The following is a 21720-nucleotide window of genomic DNA, read 5'->3' on the forward strand; positions in this document are numbered from 1 at the left end:
TGCATTTTATTTATTTTAAACTCTAAAGTTTGATGAAATGAATTTTTATTGTTTCACCATTCTTGTAAGATCCACATTCTGTAAAACAAATCTACTTAAAATACGTGCTCAAATCTATGTAATATGAGTTTACTGCAACAGAGGAAGTAATTTTGAAGACTATTGGTTTTATATTATGCAAACTGCTTTTTTAAAAGTAACATAGCATTTTCTAGAATTCAGAATATACTATAGTTATGTAGACTGTATCTTCAAAACAGACCAACGCGCCTCATGGTCTGACAAGTAAAAGAGTATTTTTTTACATAGTGAAACAACATATTTGAAATTGAAACAGTCTTAGAGAATCCAGATCATATTGTCTCTATAATTATAGTACTACTAGGAAGTACCAGTCATTCTTTGAGATCATTCTTAAAAGTCTACTGCAAAGATATTCTTAAGATGTGAGTTGATCTATAATTTGTATTAAAATGCATTCCTTACATCCACAAAAAAATGTTACTTATTTGACCACTTAATAAGCTAAAATTTAATATTTATGAGCATTCTGTGTCAGGCACTGTGGTAGGTACTTGAGACCAAAAAGAGGGAATCACAGCCCTTATGGGGCTCAGAGTTTTGTCAAAGGGACAGATACGATCAAATAGTCATGTTTATTTAGATAAAAGTAACCGTGATACCTGCTATAAAAGATTATATTGTGCTTTAAGAACATTTGAGAGGGGCATTATATTTTTCAGGTGATTTAGAAAATTGTTTTCCAAGGAAGTGATTTTTTTTTTATTTTTTACAATTAAAATTGTCATTCAGTATTATTTTATATTAATTTCAGGTGTACAGCATAATGGTTAGACATTTATATAATTTATGCAGTGATACTCTCAATTAGTCTAGTACTCACCTGGCACTGTACATAGTTGTTGCAACATTACTGACTATATTCTCTATGCTGTACTTTACATCCCCATGACTATTTTGTAACTGCCAATTTGTATTTCTTAATCCCTTCACTTTTTCACCCAGACCCCCAACCCTCCTCCCCTCTGGCAACCATCTGTTTGTTTTCTGTACCTGAGTTGTTTGGTTTGGTTTGGTTGGTTATTTTGTTCTTTAAATTCCACATATAAGTGAGATCATATGGTATTTTTCTTTCTTTGTCTGACTTATTTCACTTAGCATAATAACCTCTACCTCCACCCATGTTGTTACAAATGGTAAGATTTCATTCTTTATTATGGCAGAGTTATATGTCATTGTATGTGTATACCACATCTTCATTACCCAATCATCTAATGATGGGCACTTGGGTTGCTTCCATATCTTGGATGTTGTAAATAGTGCTGCAGTGAACACAGGGGTGTATATATCATTTCAAATTAGTGTTTTTTATTTCTTTCAAATACCCAGGAGTGGAATTGCTGGGTTATAAGGTAATTCTATTTCTAATTTTTTGAAGAACCTCCAAATTGTTTTCTATAGTGGCCGTACCACGATAATTGCAATCCCACCAGCAGTGCACTGGGGTCCCCTTTTCTCCACATCCTTGCCAAAACTTGTTTATTGATTTATTGATAATAGCCATCCTGACAGATGTGAGGTGATAGCTCATTGTGGTTTTAATTTGCATGTCTCTGATGATTAGTGACATTGTGCATCTTTTCATGTATCTACTGGCCATCTGTATGTCCTCTTTGGAGAAATGTCTATTCAAGTCCTCTGCCCATTTTTTGATTGGATTGATTTTGTTGTTGTTGTTGTTTACTTATACGAGTTCTTTACCAATTTTAGATATTAACTTCTTATCACATGTATCATTGGCAAATATCTTCTCCCATTCAGCAGGCTGTCTTTTCATTTTTCTGGTGGTCTCTTTTGTTGTGCAAGAACTTTTTAGTTTAATGTATTCCCATTGTTTACTTTTTCTTTTGCTTTCCTTGACCAAGGAGATAGATTAGAAAAATAAATAAATAAATAAAGAGCAATGTCAGAGAGTTTACTGTGTATGTTTTCTTCTAAGGAGTTTTATGGTTTGGGGTGTTATATTGAAGTCTTTAATCCATTTTGAGTTTATTCTTGTATATGGTGTAGGAAAGTGATCCAGTTTCTTTCTCTTTTTTTTTTTTGCATGTATCTGTCCAGTTTTCCCAACACCATTTATTGAAGAGACTATTTTTACCCAACCGTATATTCTTACCTCTTTGTCATAGATTAAATGACCATATAGGTGGTTTATTTCTGGGCTCTCTATTCTGTTCCATTGGTCTATGTGTCTGTTTCTACAGTACCGTCAGTCCTGTTTTGATTACTATGGCCTTGTGGTATAGTTTAATATCAATTAGCATGATACCTCTAATTTTGTTTTTCTTTCTCAAGATTGCTGTGGCTATTTGGGGTGTTTCGTGACTCCATATAAATTTTAAGATTATTTCTTCTAGTTCTGTGAAAAATGTCATTGGTATTTTGATAAGGATTTTATTGAATCTGTAGATTGCTTTGGGTAGTGTGGAAATTTTAACGATGTACTTCTTCCTATCCATGAGTACCGTATATGCTTCCATTTATTTGTATCTTCTTCAAGTTTTTTCTTCAGTGTATTATAGTTTTCTGAATACAGGTGTTTTACCTCCTTAGTTAAATTTACTCCTAGGCATTTTTTTTTTTGCTTCAAAAGTAAATGTGATTGTTTCATTAATTTCTATTTCTGACAGTTCATTATTGCTGTGTAAAAATGCAACTGATTTCCAAATATTAATTTTGTATCCTGCTACTCAGCTGATTCATCTATCAGCTCTAGTAGGTTTTTTTTGGTGGAATCCTTACAGTTTTCTATATATAATATGTCATCTGCAAATAATGACAGTTTTACCTCTTCCTTTCCAATTTGGGTGCCTTTTATTTATTTTGCTTATTTGACTGATGTGGCTAGGGCTTCCAATACTGTGTTGAATAGAAGTGGTGAAAGTGGCATCTTTGCCTTGTTCCTGATCTTAAGGTGAATGCTTGTAGCTTTTCCCCGTTGAGTATGATGCTAGCTGTGGGTTTGTCATACATGGCCTTTATTATGTTGAGATATGGTACTTCTGTTCCCAAGGAAATGATTTTTGAGCTGAGATCACAAGAACAAGCAGGAGTTAACCAGTTGAAAATGGATGAGAAGGGCTGCTTTAATGAAAAACTTTACAACCAATAAATATGTAACAAAATCATTTCTTTTAAACTACTGATTTTAAATGTTGCCACTGACTCTATACATCAGTAGCTTGGGAAATTTAGAATTCAACATTTCTCTGTTGGCTGCCTGCATTGAGAGTATGTGCATATGCGCATACGCAATCACCAATTTGGCATGTCTGATAACAAGCCTGCTTCTTCCCCATTGAAAAATTAGCTTTCCCTTGGATAATGGTTCTCATTGGTTACCACTTAGCCTCCACTATTTTTTGTGTGGGCAAGTCCCCAGAAAGTTCCCAAAGAGGAAATGCATGCCCAACTTTAGCTGTGTGATTATGTTCATAATATTTCAGTCACGAAATAATTTCCAGCTGGCAAACTCAACATACATATTCAACAGCATCTAAATATTGTTGTTGCATCTATTACATAAGCTGCAAAGAAACTCACTCAGCAGATGCTCCAAAATTTATAAAACTTATAGTTCTCAGAACATTTGGTGTTTTTATCGTAAAACCTGAATCTCATCTATGATTGATTTGATTGTTCACATTACAGCCCTTCCCTTTCCTGGATCTGTATAGTTTGTTTATTTTCTGGGCTCCCATATGTTCTGTTTTGTCAGTGTTGGGCCATTTTCCCAGAAGTCAAGCCATGGGTGAAGTTGAGTGATAGGGAAGCTTTTATGAGGAGAATATTGCCAGTTAGAATTTAAGACACATAAGAGAGAGGCAAGTTAGTCCAACTCTGTCCTACTGCAGGCAAGAACGCTGCTGACAAGCAACATTAAATGATTTTCCAAGGTCACAGGTGGTTAGAGCACAGCCATCGTGTATGAACCCCTTCTCCAGAATCTGCCAACAGTTTGTATTATACATTTTATAGAATAATAATTAATATCAACTTTTAAAACCCATGAAATTAAAAACAGCTTTTTGCCTAACATACTTAAAAGCAGCTCAAGGCATCTCTACATTTTGAGTATATGATGAAAGTAGTTACTCTTATGCCCTTACATCTATTACTTTCTTTGACTCTCTAAACCTCATAAATTTCTCTAGTTAGCAGGGGTGAGTGTGTTCATACATGGAAATTCTAAGCAATCACCAGTTTAATCCCTTAAAAAAATATTTAATGGAGTTTGCTCTTAAGGAAAGCCCATAGATTGCCCATCCCCACCAAAAAAGGCCACGTTACTGGCCCAGCTCAGGTCAGTTTTTCAGCTCAAATCTCCCCACCAGCTGCTATGATCTCACAGTAAATTCTAAGCTGCATAAAGTTTGTGACTAAATCCTTACAAACTCTATTGATTCCCCAGTGTGTCTCCTAATGGCCCTGACTCTTCTACTAAAATATCGATGAAAAGGGATCACAGGATACAAAGATGCCCATCTCTTTGCTTTTTGTCTAGTAGAAAATGTCATGTGTACAACAGAGTTGCATTTTAAACATTCATTTCTCATTTCCAAGGCTTTGTGCTCACTGACTGTAAGCATGCATATTTTTTAAATACAGATTTGAGTGTGATGGAACCCTTAGTCAACACAAGGGGTCCTCTTTCTAAGTTCCTGGATTCATATAATCAGATTCTTCTGCTCTAAAATGAGAAATAGAATATATCTTAATGTTTGTACCCCTGCTATAAAGGCACACGATCTCTGATTTGATATCTAGGTACAATGTCTCAACCTTTGGAAGTGCTTTGATCTATATATCTGTGAGTTGCAATTAGCCTCTGTAGAGGGTTCATGGTGGGGAACTACCTCTAGAATCCCAAAAGTGCATCAAGAATGTATCTCTTTTCCAACAGCCTGCATTCCCTGTTGTACTTAACACCCTCACTCTGAGCCTAGTAATTCTATTCACATCCTCAGATCAGACTAAATTCTCCCCTCTCTCTTACTCCTCTCTTACAGAGTCAAAGCTCTATCAGTACTCATTTTTAGGTATCTTTTTTCTCTCTTTCTCTTCAACCCACTCACTACTGCACTAGTTGAGGACAACATCATCTTCTCCATGGATTCCTTCCTAAGTCCCGGACTTCTCAAATTGCCTGTCTCCTGCTGCATAAGAATCTGTCTAAACTCAAAACCTCCCTCTCTCTCTCTCCCTCCTTCTCTCTCTTCCTCTCTCCTTCCATCCCTCCCTCCCCTCTACATGGAATTGCTCCAAATATAAAACCCTTTGACAGAACTCCATTAATAACAATATTAAATCCCTTATCTTTGCATTGAATAGCTACTTAATCCTTTGTGAAAATGCCATTTTTGTGTAGGTGTATTACTACCCCTGAAAGAGCAGTAAGAACCCGGTGCCTTTGCCACTTTTCATTAGCCTAGGTAATCTGAAATTTGAATTAAAGTCTATAAAATAGAAACAGAATTTCTCTGTTTCCAGATACATGAAAACTGGTCCTTTTGTTGGTAATTTTGAATTTATGTATTTTTATTCAATTATAACAGAAATAAATGTTTAAATTAACCATGACCATACCACTTCATTTTCTACTGCTACACAAGCAAACATAATTTTACATAATTGTAATGTAAATATAAATAAAATATAAATATATTTTTCCACATTTTTTAGTTTTTTGGCATATTGATACAGAGATAGAGTCACTTTAACGGTTGCATAATGTCCCACCAAATCCATAAACCTCAGCTTTTAAACCAACCCTCTATATTTTGGATAATCAAGCTGTTAGCATTCTTTAAAATATTAAAAACAATGCTACAATAAAATTTTCTTGTATTATGCTTTTCTTCATCTTTTTTATATCCTTGGGGCAGTTATCAGTAGAATTACTGAGTCAAAGATGATTAGCATTGTATGTTTTTTTAAATGTATTGTAAAGGTATGTACCAAAGTTTTCAACAATGTGCACATCACCAGTGACGGAGGGTGTTCTCGTTTCAGCACATCTTTGACAAAATAGAATATTATAATGATTTTAAGTTTGCTGCTATAATAGTTATAAAGTGGTACCTCATTTTTTGTTTATACTTTGAATTTCTTATATAACTAACGCATTCCACTTTTTTTTAGTTTGCTGACTAATTTTACTTCTTTTTGTGTATTTTTTAATTCATATCCCTGCTCTTTAAACATTGGTCTTTCAATTCAATGAATATTGTTTTAATTTTAAATCTATATGGCTTCTGCATAAAATGCAGCTTTTAATTTTTAAAACGGTGTCTGCATGTATTTTTTCCATGGTATTTTCCACTTACGTTACATCATTTTTGTTGTAAGCATTTAATATATAATTTATCTTTGTTTGCTGTTTCTTTCAGCTTCAATATTACTCAGTAAAGAATTTTGTTAATCTCTAATTTGGTTTCTATATGTATAATGTTTAATTCTTTAAGCCCTTTGGTTTTCATTTCAGGATTAAAAACCTACTTAATGATAGAAAGTTTTCATGTATTTTTATGGTTATGACAATAATTCATTTGGAGAGAGAAAAATTAATAAGGCCGAAGAGATAGTATATAATTGCAATGGCCAAGTCTTTGAGTGGGAAAAATTGGGTATTATCCAGCACACAAGTACTACTTAGCTTTAGATAATAATGTAGGTAGTTAAGCCATAATTACAGAAGGAAGAGCAAAGTATATGATTATAGAAAAAGGCAGGTTGGTAACTGTGATAGCGGGAGATGTTGAATCTACGTGATCAACTCAGAGTGAGAAGAAGAAAGGGGTTCTTGGATGTTTGTGGAAAGAGAAGAACCCTAGTATGAGATACAATAATAATCTCTGCATTGAAGAGAAAGTGCTTATAGTGAAATGCAGAGATCATTGTCAATACTGAGAGCCCTTTTGAACTTTGTGTCCATCCCTTTAGGTAACAACAGTCAGCATGGTTGTATTTTTTCCAGTCATGCTGAGGCACAGAATAGATAAGGAATTGGATTTACTCAGGTCAGGCATTTGCCAGGTGAATATAAAGAAGACAAAGACAGGTCAAGTAGCTGAGACTGTACGAGATCTAACAATTAAGTTCATGAAGTCATCCTAGAAAAAGTGCTACATACCTCACTGTTGAATATCACTATGGTCACCTTCGAAGTACTCAGCTTGGGAAGCTATGCACTGACTCCAGCGCCTAGTCCACCCTTCAAAGCAATTTTAGAACTCTTTTTCTGGAATGGCCATCAGAGCTGTCGTTGTATTACCCTTGATGTCCTGAATGTCATAAAAATGTCTTCCTTTCAATATTTCCTTTATCTTCAGGTAAAGAAAGAAGTCTCTGGGGGCCAGATCAGGTGAGTAGGGAGAGTTTTCCAATACAGTTATTTGATTACTGGCTAAAAACTCCCTCACAGACAGTGCCGTGTGAGCTGGTGTATTGTTGTGATGCAAGAGCCATGAATTGTTGGCGAAAAGTTCAAGTTGTCTAACTTTTTCACACAGTCTTTTCAGCACTTCCAAATAGTAAACTTGGTTAACTGTTTGTCTAATTAGTACAAATTCATAATGAGTAATCCTCCTTCCACCTGTTGGCACCTCAGCAGCAGTTCAGCTCATGGTCAAATGGAATTTAATCCAAGGATGAAAGGTGCTATGATCTGAATGTTTACATCCTCTCAAATTTTGTGTGTTGAAGCCTAATGTCCAATGTGATGGCGTTGGGAGCTGGACTTCTGGAAGCTGATTAGGTCATCAGGGCAGAGACCACAAGAATGGGATTATTGCCCTGATTAAAAAGGCCCTAGAAAACTCCCTTGCCCTTTCCACCCTGTGAGGGTACAAGAAGTCAGCGGTCTGCAAATTAGAAAGGGCCTTTACCAGAACAGAACCATGCTGGTACCGGAATCTTGGACTTTCTAGCCTCTAGAACTGTGAAAAAATAAATGTTTGTTTTCTATAAGCCACTCAACCTATGCTATTTTGTTATAGCAGCCCAAACAGGCTAAGACTTACGCTAATTTAATATTAGGAAATCCAGTATCATATAACAGGTTAATAGATATCAGAAGAAAAAGCATTTGTTAATCTCCATAGATGCTGAAGAAGCATGTGCAAAATTTACACAAGCTGAAAAAACATTCAAGAAAGTACAAACTGACATGTATGTCCTTAACATAGTTTGTAAAAGGAATTATATATGTTTATATGTCTATATATGTGTGTATATATGAAATACACAACTTATATGAAATAAAAACAATCACACAAACTTGGCAAGATAGTAACCATTGTTGAGTCTGAGTAAAGTCTGGATCAATATTCATTGTACTATTCTTGCAACTTTTCTGTCATTTTGGTATTATATCAAACTAAAATATTTAAAAAAATTATTATTTCTAAACAATGGAGATAAGAAATGGACTAAACAATGTCATTTTCTGCTGCTATTATCTAGTCCATGCCTTTGATCCATTTTAACCAAGTCATTGGAATGGTCTTCTCAAGTAGTGATTCTTTTCTTTCTTTTTTTTTTTTTTTTAGCTGAGCCATCCTACCACCTGTTGCCAGCTCAGCAGCAGCTCAGCTCGGGCTGGGAATCAAACTGGCAACCCTGTTGCTCAGAGCTCACACTCTTGAGCGAGCTCTTAACCAGCTGAGCCACTCAGCCAGCCCTCACATAGTGATTCTTGTTACAACTACAATTACTGTTACTGTCATTTATAAAGTATATTTCAGTGATGACATTTATATAATGTTATATCACTGGATTTTCCACAAAAATGAAACAAAACAAAAAAACTGAGAAACCTGAAGGTGGAGTTACTATCACATTTTACATAAGAAAAAAACTTTCTGGCCGGCCGAGTGGCTCAGTTGGTTAAGAGCTCGCTCAAGAGTTTGAGCTCTGAGCAACAGCGGTTCGATTCCCAGCCCGAGCTGAGCAGCCACTGAGCTGCCAACAAGTGGCAGGATGGCTCAGCTTAAAAAAAATAAAAAAAGAATAGTCTATAGCTAAATATGTACTATTAAAAAAACCAAAACGGAGCTTTCTAGGGGCCACATGGCTTGCCCAAGGTGACAAGGCCGGTAAGTGATACAGCAAAGACTGAAGTCTGTGTGTCCTGTCCCCCTTGCTCTCGAGTCTGTCCTCCAGTGTATCCATTTAATTAAAAAACCGGATTAGTCTTTCTCTATACTTTTGTTTCAATGTGGGGACCGTGTACTAGGCTTCTTTTGTGTCCCCACAGAATGTAGAATAGTGGTTTCCACATCATAAACAATCAATTATATTACAATGTAGTGTGAGTAAATAGAAAGGGTCAGAGGAAAGAATAAAAGTCTATGCTTAATTAATTCCCTGGATATATTGATTCTGTTTGCCTGGACTTTCGCCTGAAGAGTAAAATTTATTAGCTAACACAGTGAAAAAGTGAGGTAAATGAGTATGAGCAGAAGATTCATTATATAAAGGTAGTGTTAAAAATGTAGCTAAAAAATATAAAATGTTTTACTGGTATTTTTTAACTTTTGGGCGGGAATTTTATTGATGGTAAATTTGAAATAGGGGAAATATGCCAAGGATCTTGTCTTTCACACTGTTTTGAGAAGTATTTCCCTAGACATAGTGTAATGAACATCCTGTAACTTCTGTGCTCATCAATCTTTAAGTACATGAAGTACTCTTAATCATTGACCATTGCTTAAGGGATGAGGTTCATTTTTACTGAGTAAACATTTCACTGAACTGCAACATACAGGTCTGACAATTAAGTTTCCAAACTGGTTGCAACGATGTTGCTTAATCCTTTTTTGCTATCTGAGGGATTATTCATTATGAATTTCTACCAACTGGACAAACAGTTAACCAAATTTACTATTTGGAAGTGCTGAAAAGGCTGTGTGAAAAAGTCAGACAAAAATGACCTGAGCTTTTTGCCAACAATTCATGGCTCTTGTATCACGACAGTGTATCGGCTCACAAGGCACTGGTGTGAGGGAGTTTTTAGCCAGTGAACAAATAACTATTGGAATACCCTCCTTACTCACCTGATCTGTCCCCCAGTGGCTTCTTTTTTTACCTGAAGATAAAGAAAATATTGAAAGGAAGACATTTTTATGACATTCAGGACATCAAGGGTAATACTACAACAGCTCTGATGGCCATTCCAGAAAAAGAGCTCCAAAATTGCTTTGAAGGGTGGACTAGGTGCTGGAGTCAATGCATAGCTTCCCAAGGTGAGCACTTCGAAGGTGACCATAGTGATATTCAGCAATGAGGTATGTAGCACTTTTTCTAGGATGAGTTCATGAACTTGTCAGACCTCATACATGGTTAAATAGCTGTACATAAGAATACATGTGAAAAATTTCTTCCCCAAAGATCACTGTTTTCAGTTTCTTGTGTATTTTTAGAAGTGTTCCAAGCATACACCATATGTATGTACATGTCTTTTTTACACAAGTGATAATATATTGCCTATACTCCACTGCACTTTTCTATTTTACGTAACAGTATAACTTGGGGCTCATATTAGATTTACACATTTAGATCTACCTCACTCTTTATTGTAATTTTATTGTTTTCAAAGGAATGGATGTGTAAAACATACTAATTTCTTTCCATATCAATACTTAGATTATTTTTAGTATTTGGCTAAGATAAATACCTCTGAACATATACTTTTTGTTTACATGTGCAAATATTGTGTTGTTGGAAAAATTGAGATGCATTTTTGCAACAAAAAACATAGAAAAATACATCATGACTTTTCCAGCAACCCAATATGGTTAGAAGTGGAATTCTTAGAAATGGAATTGTCAAAAGATTTATGCACTTAAAATGTTGACATACTTGTATATTGCCAATATTTCCCTAAAAATCAAAACAGTATAGTTTCCCCTTTTTTAATCTGATATAGAAATACCATCTCATTAAATTTTTTAAGTATGAATGAAATTATGCATTTTCATATGTTTAAGGGCCATTGTCTTGTTAATAAGAATTCCCAAAGAAATTATTAATAAAGTTAAAAAAATAGCAATAATAAGATTAAAAGTAATCAAATATTTAGGATCTTTTAATCACTTCTAACTAATATGTAAATTAAGTGAAGCATTTTTTCCACTTTTGTTCATGACATCAATTAATTCCATTTCCTTTGTAAGTAATAAAGAGATAATGTCAACTCAGAAAGCAGAGCGAAAAATAGCTTAGTTGAAATCTACCAAAAAAAGAAATCCCTAACTTTTATTTTTGTATGTTTTAAATAGTTGATAGAAATCAATTTTATACTAAAAAATAATCTCAACTACAGGTTACATTTAAATAAGTAATTTAAAATGTATAGGAAGCTATGAGAAGTGAAATACATAAAGATTTGAGTCTTTTAAGAAAAAGATACAAGCAGTGATTTTGCCATAAAAGTTACATAGTTCTGAGAAATACATGAAATTGATTATTTGAGAGTGGCTTATATGGTTTATGTATATGGGAAAATTATGTTTTTATTTTATTGACAGTTCTTAATAAAAATTGTATTTACATAAACAGGGGCTTTAATTTTAATACAGAAAATTAGACCTGTCTGTTAACATACAGCAGTGACTTACTTCTCTCCACATGAAGCTATAAACCAGCAAACTTTTAGACCAAGTCCAATGTTGAACAGGTCCTCTACCAGTCTGATAGATGGATCCACTCTATGTTTAGCAAGAATGAAGAAAACAAAGGCATAGACAGGGCAAAAGAGCTGTATACAATCTTGACATTCTTTTGTCCATTCATCTATCCACCCCTCTCTCCATCTATGGTTCTAAGCAGAAAAGATGGCATGAGAAATCAAAATTTTAGCAAGTTATTATCGTATCTCTTCTTAAAGAGCTTATCTAGGAAGGGAAGAGGTGAAAGGCACAGTTATGTGATGTTAAGACACAGAGCCGAGATTAGACCCTCTGCCTCATCATTTCCACCAGTCATCGCTGTTACCACCCAAGTCCAAGTGGCCCCATCCACTGCTTCTACTGCAGTAGTCTCCTCTATACCTCCCTGCTTCTAGACAGCAACCAAAGTGATGTTTTACAAATGTAAATTAGACCAAAATGCACCAGTGTTATTCCATAACTCTTAGGGGGAGAGGTCCTTACCATAGGCTACAAGATCCTATGTGACCTGGCCTTGGCATCTCTCTGAAATCAGCTCTCCCCATTCTGCTCACTGTCTCTGCTGCAGTCACAGTGGCCTCCTTGCATCTCTGAACTTGTCAAGCACACTCTTTGCTTGAGGGCTGCTTCACTTGCTATATTTTCCTCAAATCCTCTTCCAGGAGATGGTAGCATGGTTTTCTCTCTGACTTCTACAGTTCTGCTTTCATGTCACCTCATTAGAGATCTTTCCTGAACTGCCTTTTGAAAAAAGGCACTGTCAGCTCATCTACTACCTTACTCTGCATTATTTTTTTTCCCACTTTGCAGTTTAACACTTAAAACTACCTCACATTATATTGATTGGTTTTTATTGTCAGCCTCCCCTCACTATATATACATTCCAAGGTGACAGGGACACTCTGTTTTCTTGTTTGCTACACTCTCAGAATATAGAATAATACTTGGTTCATTGTAGATAACCAATAAATATATGTTGCATAAATGAATGAAATCCTCATTTCAGTCCCCAGTTCTAAATCTCATGGAAGTACTCTGTAGTACATCTATTGCTAGGACTCTGGGTGAAAATACAATGTAAGTGAAGCTTGTTTTTGTTTCTTCTTTTAATACTCCTGCTTCATGACTGTCAGTTAATGCTAATAACGTCTTTGGGTGCCTATATTTGCCACTATGTTCCAGACTGTTTTACATCTTTGTCTTTTTTAACGCTCTTTCAAATTTGATCGCATTTTTACCTGATAACTATTCATCTCTCGTTTCCTAGCATCAGATGATGTGGTCTGCCTTCATAGTGCTTCCTGATTTTCCCAGGTCTGTGGCTCAGACAAGTCATGCAGCATTCTTCCAAGTCATATCATGAAATGGTATATTATTTCTTCTGGGTGTTATGGGAGAGTAGCTCCACACTTTTGCTTGGCTGCAAAATACTTCACTGATGTAGGAGCTGGTATCATAGATGAAGATTATAGGGAAAATTTTAGTGTTGTGCTGTTTAATTTGGGCAAAGAAAAGTTTGAAGTCAAAAAGGATGATTGAAATGCACAGCTCGTTTGCGAATGGATTGTTGTATCCAGAAATAGAAGTTCAAGTTTTCAGTGACACAGAAAGGGGTTCAGGATGTTTTGCTTACACTGGAAAGATCCAGCCTTACTCTACACCCACTGGTCTAAGTTTGGGGGTTGTAGATAGATCTACACCAGAATTCTAAGCAGATATATCAGAAAGTGTGTCTGTGAAGTATGTCTGACCCTACATCATTCCTGGTTTAATGAACCTGGGGAGCCTGGATTCATTCTGAGATTTTGCTGAGAGACTGGTTGTAATTAGGAATAGCACTGCCAGTTACAACCCTCAAGGGTAAAACTGCTTCTAGCATCAGTTTCAGTGGTCATGCAGTAAGGCAATATTTTATTAATTTTGCCTGGCTTTTCTTCTAGTGTTTTGCTAAAGCTGAGTTATCAGAAATGTGTCATGGAAGAAACTCAATATCTCCTTCCTTACCCTACAAAAATGAATATTTGTTCCTTTATAGCCATTGATTCTTAAGAAAGTTGCTTGCAATAACGTAATATTGTGGGTAATCTTTTCTCTTGTTGGCTGATTTTTCCCTTCTGGAAGCTTCACATTGATCCACATTACTTTTTGCTGACATGTTATGTGTAGTCATTTTTTAAATTATTTTTATTTTATCAATTCAAGCTTTAGACCTTGTTAATACCATAGCTTACTTTGGCAGCCAGAATTTTAGGCTATTTCTCACTCTCAAGATGTGCTTATATTATAAGACCTTTATAGAGCTGCTCTAAAATGGAAAATCATAACTCTTATACTATATTTTTTAACTTCTATTGTAATTACATGACTTAGCATTATCTGTGTATAAAAAAAGAGACCATGATCCCCATCTATATATTGTTAATATGAATTTATGGTTATCTTTGATAGATGTTTATATCTGTGGATTATCTACAAAAGTCTGATGCATATTTACTTTTAGACCCAAAAGCTCTGGGTAATAAGCTTTTAGATTTGTGAGCATTATACATAATGTCTCTCAAAAACTCATATGCATTGATACTGGCTTTTTGCTTGTTATTTCTCCCAGACCTTTCACATCACCACCTCTTAGAGATAGAGCAGGCTGTCAAACTCACAGATGAATGTTTAAGAGAGTCCTACATAATTGTACACTATCTACTATAAGACAAAACAGAGTATTTATGCAATAAAATGATGCCACAAATTAAGAACTATTATAGAAAGTTTGCCATTGGCATAAGAATGGGTTAAGAGTGTACCACTCCTATCCTGTAACCAATACATAATTGTACATTTCTGCATTATGCACAGAACCCCATGTATAAACACCAACTTTCAGTAGAAAATATATTCTTTTCAGTAAATGCTGGTAAATGCCATCTAAAGGAAAATAGGCATACTCTTCTAAATTGCTGAGCTCTTTCTTTATATAATTTTAAGGAACAATTTTATCCTGATAAAATATTTATATTTCCAATTGCAATTCAAAGATTAAACATCATACAAAATTGCCATACTACTGTTTGAAAACTAATTAAATGTTTTATTTTGTAAATGTAATGAGCTAGTTAGTCTTTGTTGCCAAAATTTAAAATATAGGATGATTGATGCCTAAATAAATTCTAGGAATCAGTCACATCGTATGAGATAAATGTAATTTTTGTCAGTGTGTTCTAACACTAAGCAGAAGACAATTTAGATAGAATTAAAGATAATTTGAGGTATATTTTAGAATTTGATATAATCTCTTACATTGATATTTGGTAGGCGGTAGTTAGGACATAATTGTGGTTCATTTGAAATATCTCTTTGTAATATATAATTATACATTATGGGAGGAATATATGAAGACATGAGAAAAGCAGGCATATGGATTTTGGGACAGTAACCGCTCACTTTTTATAGAATCATTTAAGTGATAATAATAACTACTCAGAGTATAGCTGAGAGCCCACGAATGAAATAAGGCTGGCAGGAAGATAAAAGGTGGTATTAGTCTTATCCGTAAAGCCTGTGTATTTTACTTCTGTGATTCTTCTTCTCTCAGAGCCTATATAGTTTTCTCTTAACATGAACTTTACAAGTTTGATTAACTGATTTCCTATGTGTTTATGAATTAATTCACAATGGGGTCTGCTAGAGGTACTTACACTGATATACTACCACAAAGTGAGGGGACACCCTGATGTGTGTGTGTGTGTGTGTGTGTGTGTGTGTGTGTGTATAAGAGTAGTTGGAGTTTAATATGTGGGTCTTAATCTTTGTAAACATTTTTGTGATACAGCAGAATACAACCCCATGTAGCCTAGCTCCATACAGTTTAACACAGTACCATTTTGTTTCTTACTTGTATGTGTTAAAGTAGGTAAAGTAGTCCCCGCTTAGCCATTGGGGAATATGTTCCAAGACCTCCAGTGGATGCCTGAAACCCCAAATGGTACTGAACCCTATACATACTATGTTTTTTCCTAAGCGTACATACCTTTTCACTTAAAGGAAGCACTTAAGGCTCCTCTTTGGCATATCCAAATTGCCAGCATCACTACTCTTGCACTTTGAGGCCATTATTAAGTAAAATAATGCTCACTTGAACTCAAGCACTGCGATACCACTGTTATTGATCTGATAACAGAGATGGTTACTAAGTGACTGATGGGCAGGGAGTGTATATAGTGTGGATCCTCTGGACAAAGGGATGACTCACATTCTGGGCAGGATGGAGCAGGATGGAATGAGATTTCACCATTCTACTCAGAACTGAGAGCAATTTAAAATTTATGAATTCTTTATTTCTGGACTTTTCCATTTAACATTTTTGGGCTGCAGGTAACTAAAATCATGGAAAGTGAAACTGGGGATAAAGGTGGACTACTGTATTTCTAACTAGGCGACTCTCCTGTGAGGAGCGGCTCAAGGGACCATACTTCTCCTCCCTAATTCCTGTGTGATCCCCTCGTTCCTTGGAAGCCCTGGCTGTATCTTCTGCATGTGGCCAGTAGATGAGGGGGAAAACGGAGGATTTCACAAGATGTGATTTAGGGCAATCCTGGAAATGACATTACTTTGACCCAAAATGCCATTCTCGGCCATACCTGTTGCAAAGGAGGTTGGAAAATGTAGTCCGGGTGTGTGCCCAGGAGGGAAAGGACATGGTTTGGTAAGTCAGTTAGTTCAACCTGACACAGGTACTGAGGTTCATGATAATTACAAGTCACTGCTGAAAAAAAGTTTAAATTATTTTTAATATTTGCTATGTAAGGACAAACATCACGGGTGGGCCTTGTTCTACAGGAACACACCCTTTCTATTTTTGTTTTCATTTTCCCTAAGATCAAACCTACATCCCCAGCTAACACAATAAACTGAAAATCCCTTGCTGTATCAGCTGAAGTGCATAATGCGTGCAAAGATGTCAATTACTCTTTTATTGAATTGGCAGAATGTGAAAACAGATGATACTGGTCTCCTGTTTCTGTCCACAAAGAGCAGTAAATATTAGAGACTGCATGAGAGATATGTGACTTAAAGGCATAGAAACTAATTGCTACAAGTGTGAAAGCTCTGGAAGGAGGAAACTACAGTAATACCTTGGTTTGCGAGCATAATTGCAAGCAAAACAAACTACTTGTATTTCAAGACATCGCTCGTTTACCACGTTAAAATGTATTAGAAATGTTTGCTTGTCTTGCAGAACACTCACAAGCCATGTTACTCGCAATCCAAGGTTTTACTGTATTAATAATTCTCCCATGTATTTTTTTTTCAACAAAGGGACTGGTAAAACCCTGACAGTTGGAGTTATCAGGCATATGCTTAGGAACTAGAATGGATGGTCTCTAGACTGTAGCAAAACCAGGTTTCATCTCTTGAAAAGGTAACTGGTATCCTTCCTATCTCTTTTCCCAATTCTCTCCACAATGGAGAGAGCTGAAAGGCGGAGGAGAAGGGGGAGTGGCTTGGCTGATACGTGACTACAGAACACTAGACACATACAAGTGTTTCTTTCCTGGACCTGTGGGAATGTAGGGAGCTTGCAGAGCCCTGGAAAATGGATTTAGAGAGGTCTGTAATTTCTGAGCAGAGTGCCCAAATAAGGAAGAAGAAAAGATTTTTGTAATTATGGAGAAGTGAAGTGTAAATGGGTTAAGAAAATCAACTTAAGGTCTTGCCTGAACAATTGACTGAGACACTGCTCACAGCTGGCTTTTACCTGCTTTCCAAAGTATAGCGGGACTTCACTGTAAGGGGCAGAGATTGGTGAGCCTTTTCCATTGATGGCACGGCATGAATTTAAGGTTCGCTCAAACTCACTACTAAAACATGTAAAAACATAAGTAGAAGAAAAAAGCCCAAGGTCTTCACTGGAAACATTGTTATACAATTTCACAAAAGAGACACATACACAGAGGGTGCCAAAAAAATGAATACACATTTAAAGAAAGAAAAAATTAAAATTACGCTGATGGTAACCACGTTGAGCACCTCTTGTAACTGCAGAAGTAAAAAACGTGACTTGTATTCATCTTTTCTTATCGGTATATATTATTACAATTTTAATAGTTTTTTTCCTTTCTTAAAATAGGTATACATTTTTTTGGCACCCTCTGTATATTAAATAGTATTCCTTATAAGTAAGAAATCTTCTTTTATATAATACTTGTCCTCTGACTCAAATTCCACTTTGTGCACTGAACCACTAATAGAAAGTCATTTCCCTACTGAATTTTTCACTGAAAGCACAAAGTTGGGCTAGATTCATCTCCTCCAAAGTTGGACTAAATCCACATCTTCCCATTCCTATCAAATTATGGCACTTGCTATATCGTAGTAAAGGTATTTTTACATTTCACCCTTCCTCCCTAAGCTCTATGCATGTAGGTCCTTCATTTTTACATTCCCAGTACTTCACACGTGACCTGGCACAAGACAAACAATAAATATTTTTGGTATTCGATGGAACTGAGTTACCCTTCCCTTCAGATTCTGTTAATGTACAAACACTCTTAGCAGCAGTAACACATTAAGTTAGTCCCACCCTAACATTTGCAACAGCAAGAGCACAAATGCAGGCCCACATGCCTAAGACAGAAATACTTATGATTTCTAAATAACACTAATAAACTGTTATATAAAATGTGTTGTATCTTCTATCTCAAATAAGCTTACTTTCACATCAATGTGATAAAACATTGTATTTTTTAATATGCTGAAAGTTGGCAAAATATCAAAGGTAACACAATTTTAGTATCAATATACATATTTGGGTATTCTGTTCTGGGTGGCAATGTTTGGGTTTTCAAGATATAAATAAGTCATAAATTATTATATTTTTATTTTAGAAAATGTATATTTTCACCTTTATTTCAGCAAAATTACTAATTGTGCAATTATAAAACATTTCAAATATAAAATATTTCAAATATTGCATAGTTATAAAATATTTCATTGTTCTATTTACAGTGGTGCCAAATAATACAACCTTCCCCAAGGCACATGATCTCTATTCTGTTTCATCTTTTCCTGTTTAAAAAATTTAAGAACACCTTATCTTTGAACTTTTTTCTATTTTCAGCCTTTCTTTTTCCTGAGGTCCACTTACATTTTTTTCTATCCAATCTCAGTTTACACACATTCTTAATATTTAAAGGATTAAAAAGAGTTATTGTATTCAAAATAGACATTTAACTATGATTTAAAAAGATGTAATTTGAAATAAAATATAAATACAAAAATTAAAATTTTAAATGACTTCTGTGTGCTTTTAGATATACTTCATGTATAATTTTCAGAAAGTTATTTCCTTCTAAAATATTCAAAAAAGCAGTTATTAAAATGAGGACAAAATTCAAGTTGTTATTTTGTATAAACTTTTGTGTAAATCATTTGTCTAAGGCTAAAGTTTAATGAGTTAAATCTCAATCTAAATTTCAGAAATAAAACTATGACAATCCTGGCATTTAATAGTTAGCAGAGAATCAATGTCAGGCTTTATGTATATTATATCTAGAACTACCCATAAACAAAGTTTGAGAGTAATATGAGTCATTTAATATTCATAATATTCCTAGCCAGCATGTGCACCTGTTCTGCATACTGCATTGATTCCTGAGTGCCTTCAAATGCATGAATTAAAACCAAAGAAAATGAGTGTTAATACTTGAAAATAATACTTTGTTATGTAAAAATCTGTTGAACTTATGCTATCTAGACAAAGAACCTGATGAGTTAGTTTGCCCTTTTTCTTACCTAAATGCTTCCATAGCTCAAAGTCCTTCTCATACCCCAAAGAGATGTCTGTTTCTCTTGTCAGTAACGGGCAAGCCCCAAATCTTTGTCACATTTGGACACAGTCACCTTTTGTTTCTAGGATACTACTGAAAAGGATAGTCCAAACTGTCCCTCTGGGGCTTAGAGGGTGTTAATCAAAAGTACATGAGGTGTGAGTCGCAAGAGCAGATGCTGAGAGTTCCGACTTGCTCTGTGCCAGCCCCAAGTGACAGGGAATCCCACAAGCTATTTAATTTTTCAGCTTGTATTTGTGATAAGTGGAGCCCTCTTAATATGTGGGTCCTAGGGCAGGGGTCTTCTCTTGTCTGGGTTTCAGGGTTGTGTTACATTAAATTCCTACCTGCGAGTTTATCAAACAAATGATTCTTCTTAGGGTGTGGAAGGACACTAGACATCATATGAGAAAGGAGCAGGAGAGAGCCAACACTGATCATTCTTTAGATAATTTGAAAATGCTCTGTTTGGGGTGGTGTTATTCTTGTACTTATTTGGATTTAAGTCCCTCTGTCATCAGGTTTTGGGAAGCAAGAATGCCTTCTATTTATAACAACCTAATTGCTTCAATAAAAGTATAGGATGTTTCCACCATAAATCAAAGCCCTTGGCTTGAAAGAGATTCACAGACCTCAACCAGAGCTTTTCAGCGGGCACTTTCAACCTCAGTATAGTTAGGAATATTTTTGATTTGGTTTTGTCTATACTTGTAGTTACAATTGGCCAAGGTATTAATGTTGGGGGTGAGGGGAGCAGGGATAAATATATTTAGTGATATTATTATTTGTATCTATTTTCCAGTACTATATGTCCAGATCAAAATAACAGTTTTAAGCTATACTTTCTGAGCAAGGGAGAAGAAAAGTCACATATTAGGAAATCCTGCTAAAGAAATGTCAAAAAAGCCACAGGGTGTAAAATAATTTTAGCTGAACTTAAAAGTGAGGAAGAAATCCTCTGGCTTAGAATTTAGATATAGTTCCTCTCCTTTTCAACGATCTGAATTTTTTAAGTGTTAAATATCCAGGATGGAAATGTGATCTACTCATTGACATTTCCAGTATTAATCGGGGATTATGCCTCCGAGTTTGATTCATGTTTTATTCATGCTTAGAGTTTTCATTCTTTCTGCCACTTTGCATCAGGCTAAAAGTAGTCAAATATGAAAGCTTACACATAAATAGAAAACTTTTGTGTGTTATTACTCTTTAACGGCATCAGAAGTCTCACCTTTTCCAGGAAGGCACATTAGAACATTCAAGTTATTATCCATTACTGCTTGACCTATTCCACATAGGACCTATAATGATAACGATTTTTTTGCATTTTATAAAATTTCAGGTCCATCTTTAGATTCACTTTGCCTTTATATCAAATATAATATTTTCTTCCTTTTTGAAGTAATACTAATAAAAGTAGATTGGACCACAGCAGCGTTGTTGGCAAACCAAACTTTATTAAGTGTTTGATTTTATCTGTTACAGAACATGAAAAGCAGCGGTTATGCAAGAGCACCGATTATATGAATTTGCATTTCAAAGTGAAATGGTTTTATAATGAATATGTGAGAGAACTTCCTGCCTTCAAGGATGCTGTTCCTGAATACTCCTTGTAAGTAGTGCTTTTCAACCCCAAGTTTATTCTCAATTCAAAGTCCCGTAAAATTACACCTGAATTATGCAGCCCTAAAATCCCTTCACATAGTCGTCATTTGAATGTAGACATTTCTATTATAAAATTAATATTAAAATTTTTGCATGTCTTTGGGAACTATATTTAATTAAATTGTGTTGCATTTTTCAAGTATGTGTCACTTAGATAGTCAACATAAAGAAAAAGAAATACATAATAGGATATGGCTTACATGATGAGATTACATTCTGTAAAAGTGCTCAAACTCAGGTTTTGTTGGGAAAATGAGGATGCTTGTATAGTGAGCTACATAATCAGCTTTTTTTCCCCTTAATTAAAACTGAAAAATGTCTTAGAATTTGTATTTCTAAAGTCGGAGTCAGGTAACACTTTCATAAACATATCTCTATCAAATACATATGTAGTCACACAATCAGACTTGTAATACTCAGCTTTTGATATTTCCCAGAATTCTATTACTCTGTTGAGAGGGGGCCTTGCATATGCCAGGCAC

At 35.2% G+C, this 21720-nt stretch overlaps 1 protein-coding gene across 1 annotated transcript in view; it reads left to right on the forward strand.

Annotated features, from left to right (window-relative positions):
* The window catches only part of UNC13C (unc-13 homolog C), a 565880-nt gene that overhangs the window by 416000 nt on the left and 128160 nt on the right, over window positions 1-21720 (forward strand). Inside the window, exon 20 of the mRNA XM_019664136.1 lies at window positions 21059-21185. Coding sequence (XP_019519681.1) covers window positions 21059-21185 — 127 coding nt within the window. The remainder of the gene's footprint in view (window positions 1-21058; window positions 21186-21720) is intronic.

Source organism: Hipposideros armiger, unplaced genomic scaffold, assembly GCF_001890085.2.
Source record: "Hipposideros armiger isolate ML-2016 unplaced genomic scaffold, ASM189008v1 scaffold_12, whole genome shotgun sequence".
NCBI classification, from domain to species: domain Eukaryota; kingdom Metazoa; phylum Chordata; class Mammalia; order Chiroptera; family Hipposideridae; genus Hipposideros; species Hipposideros armiger.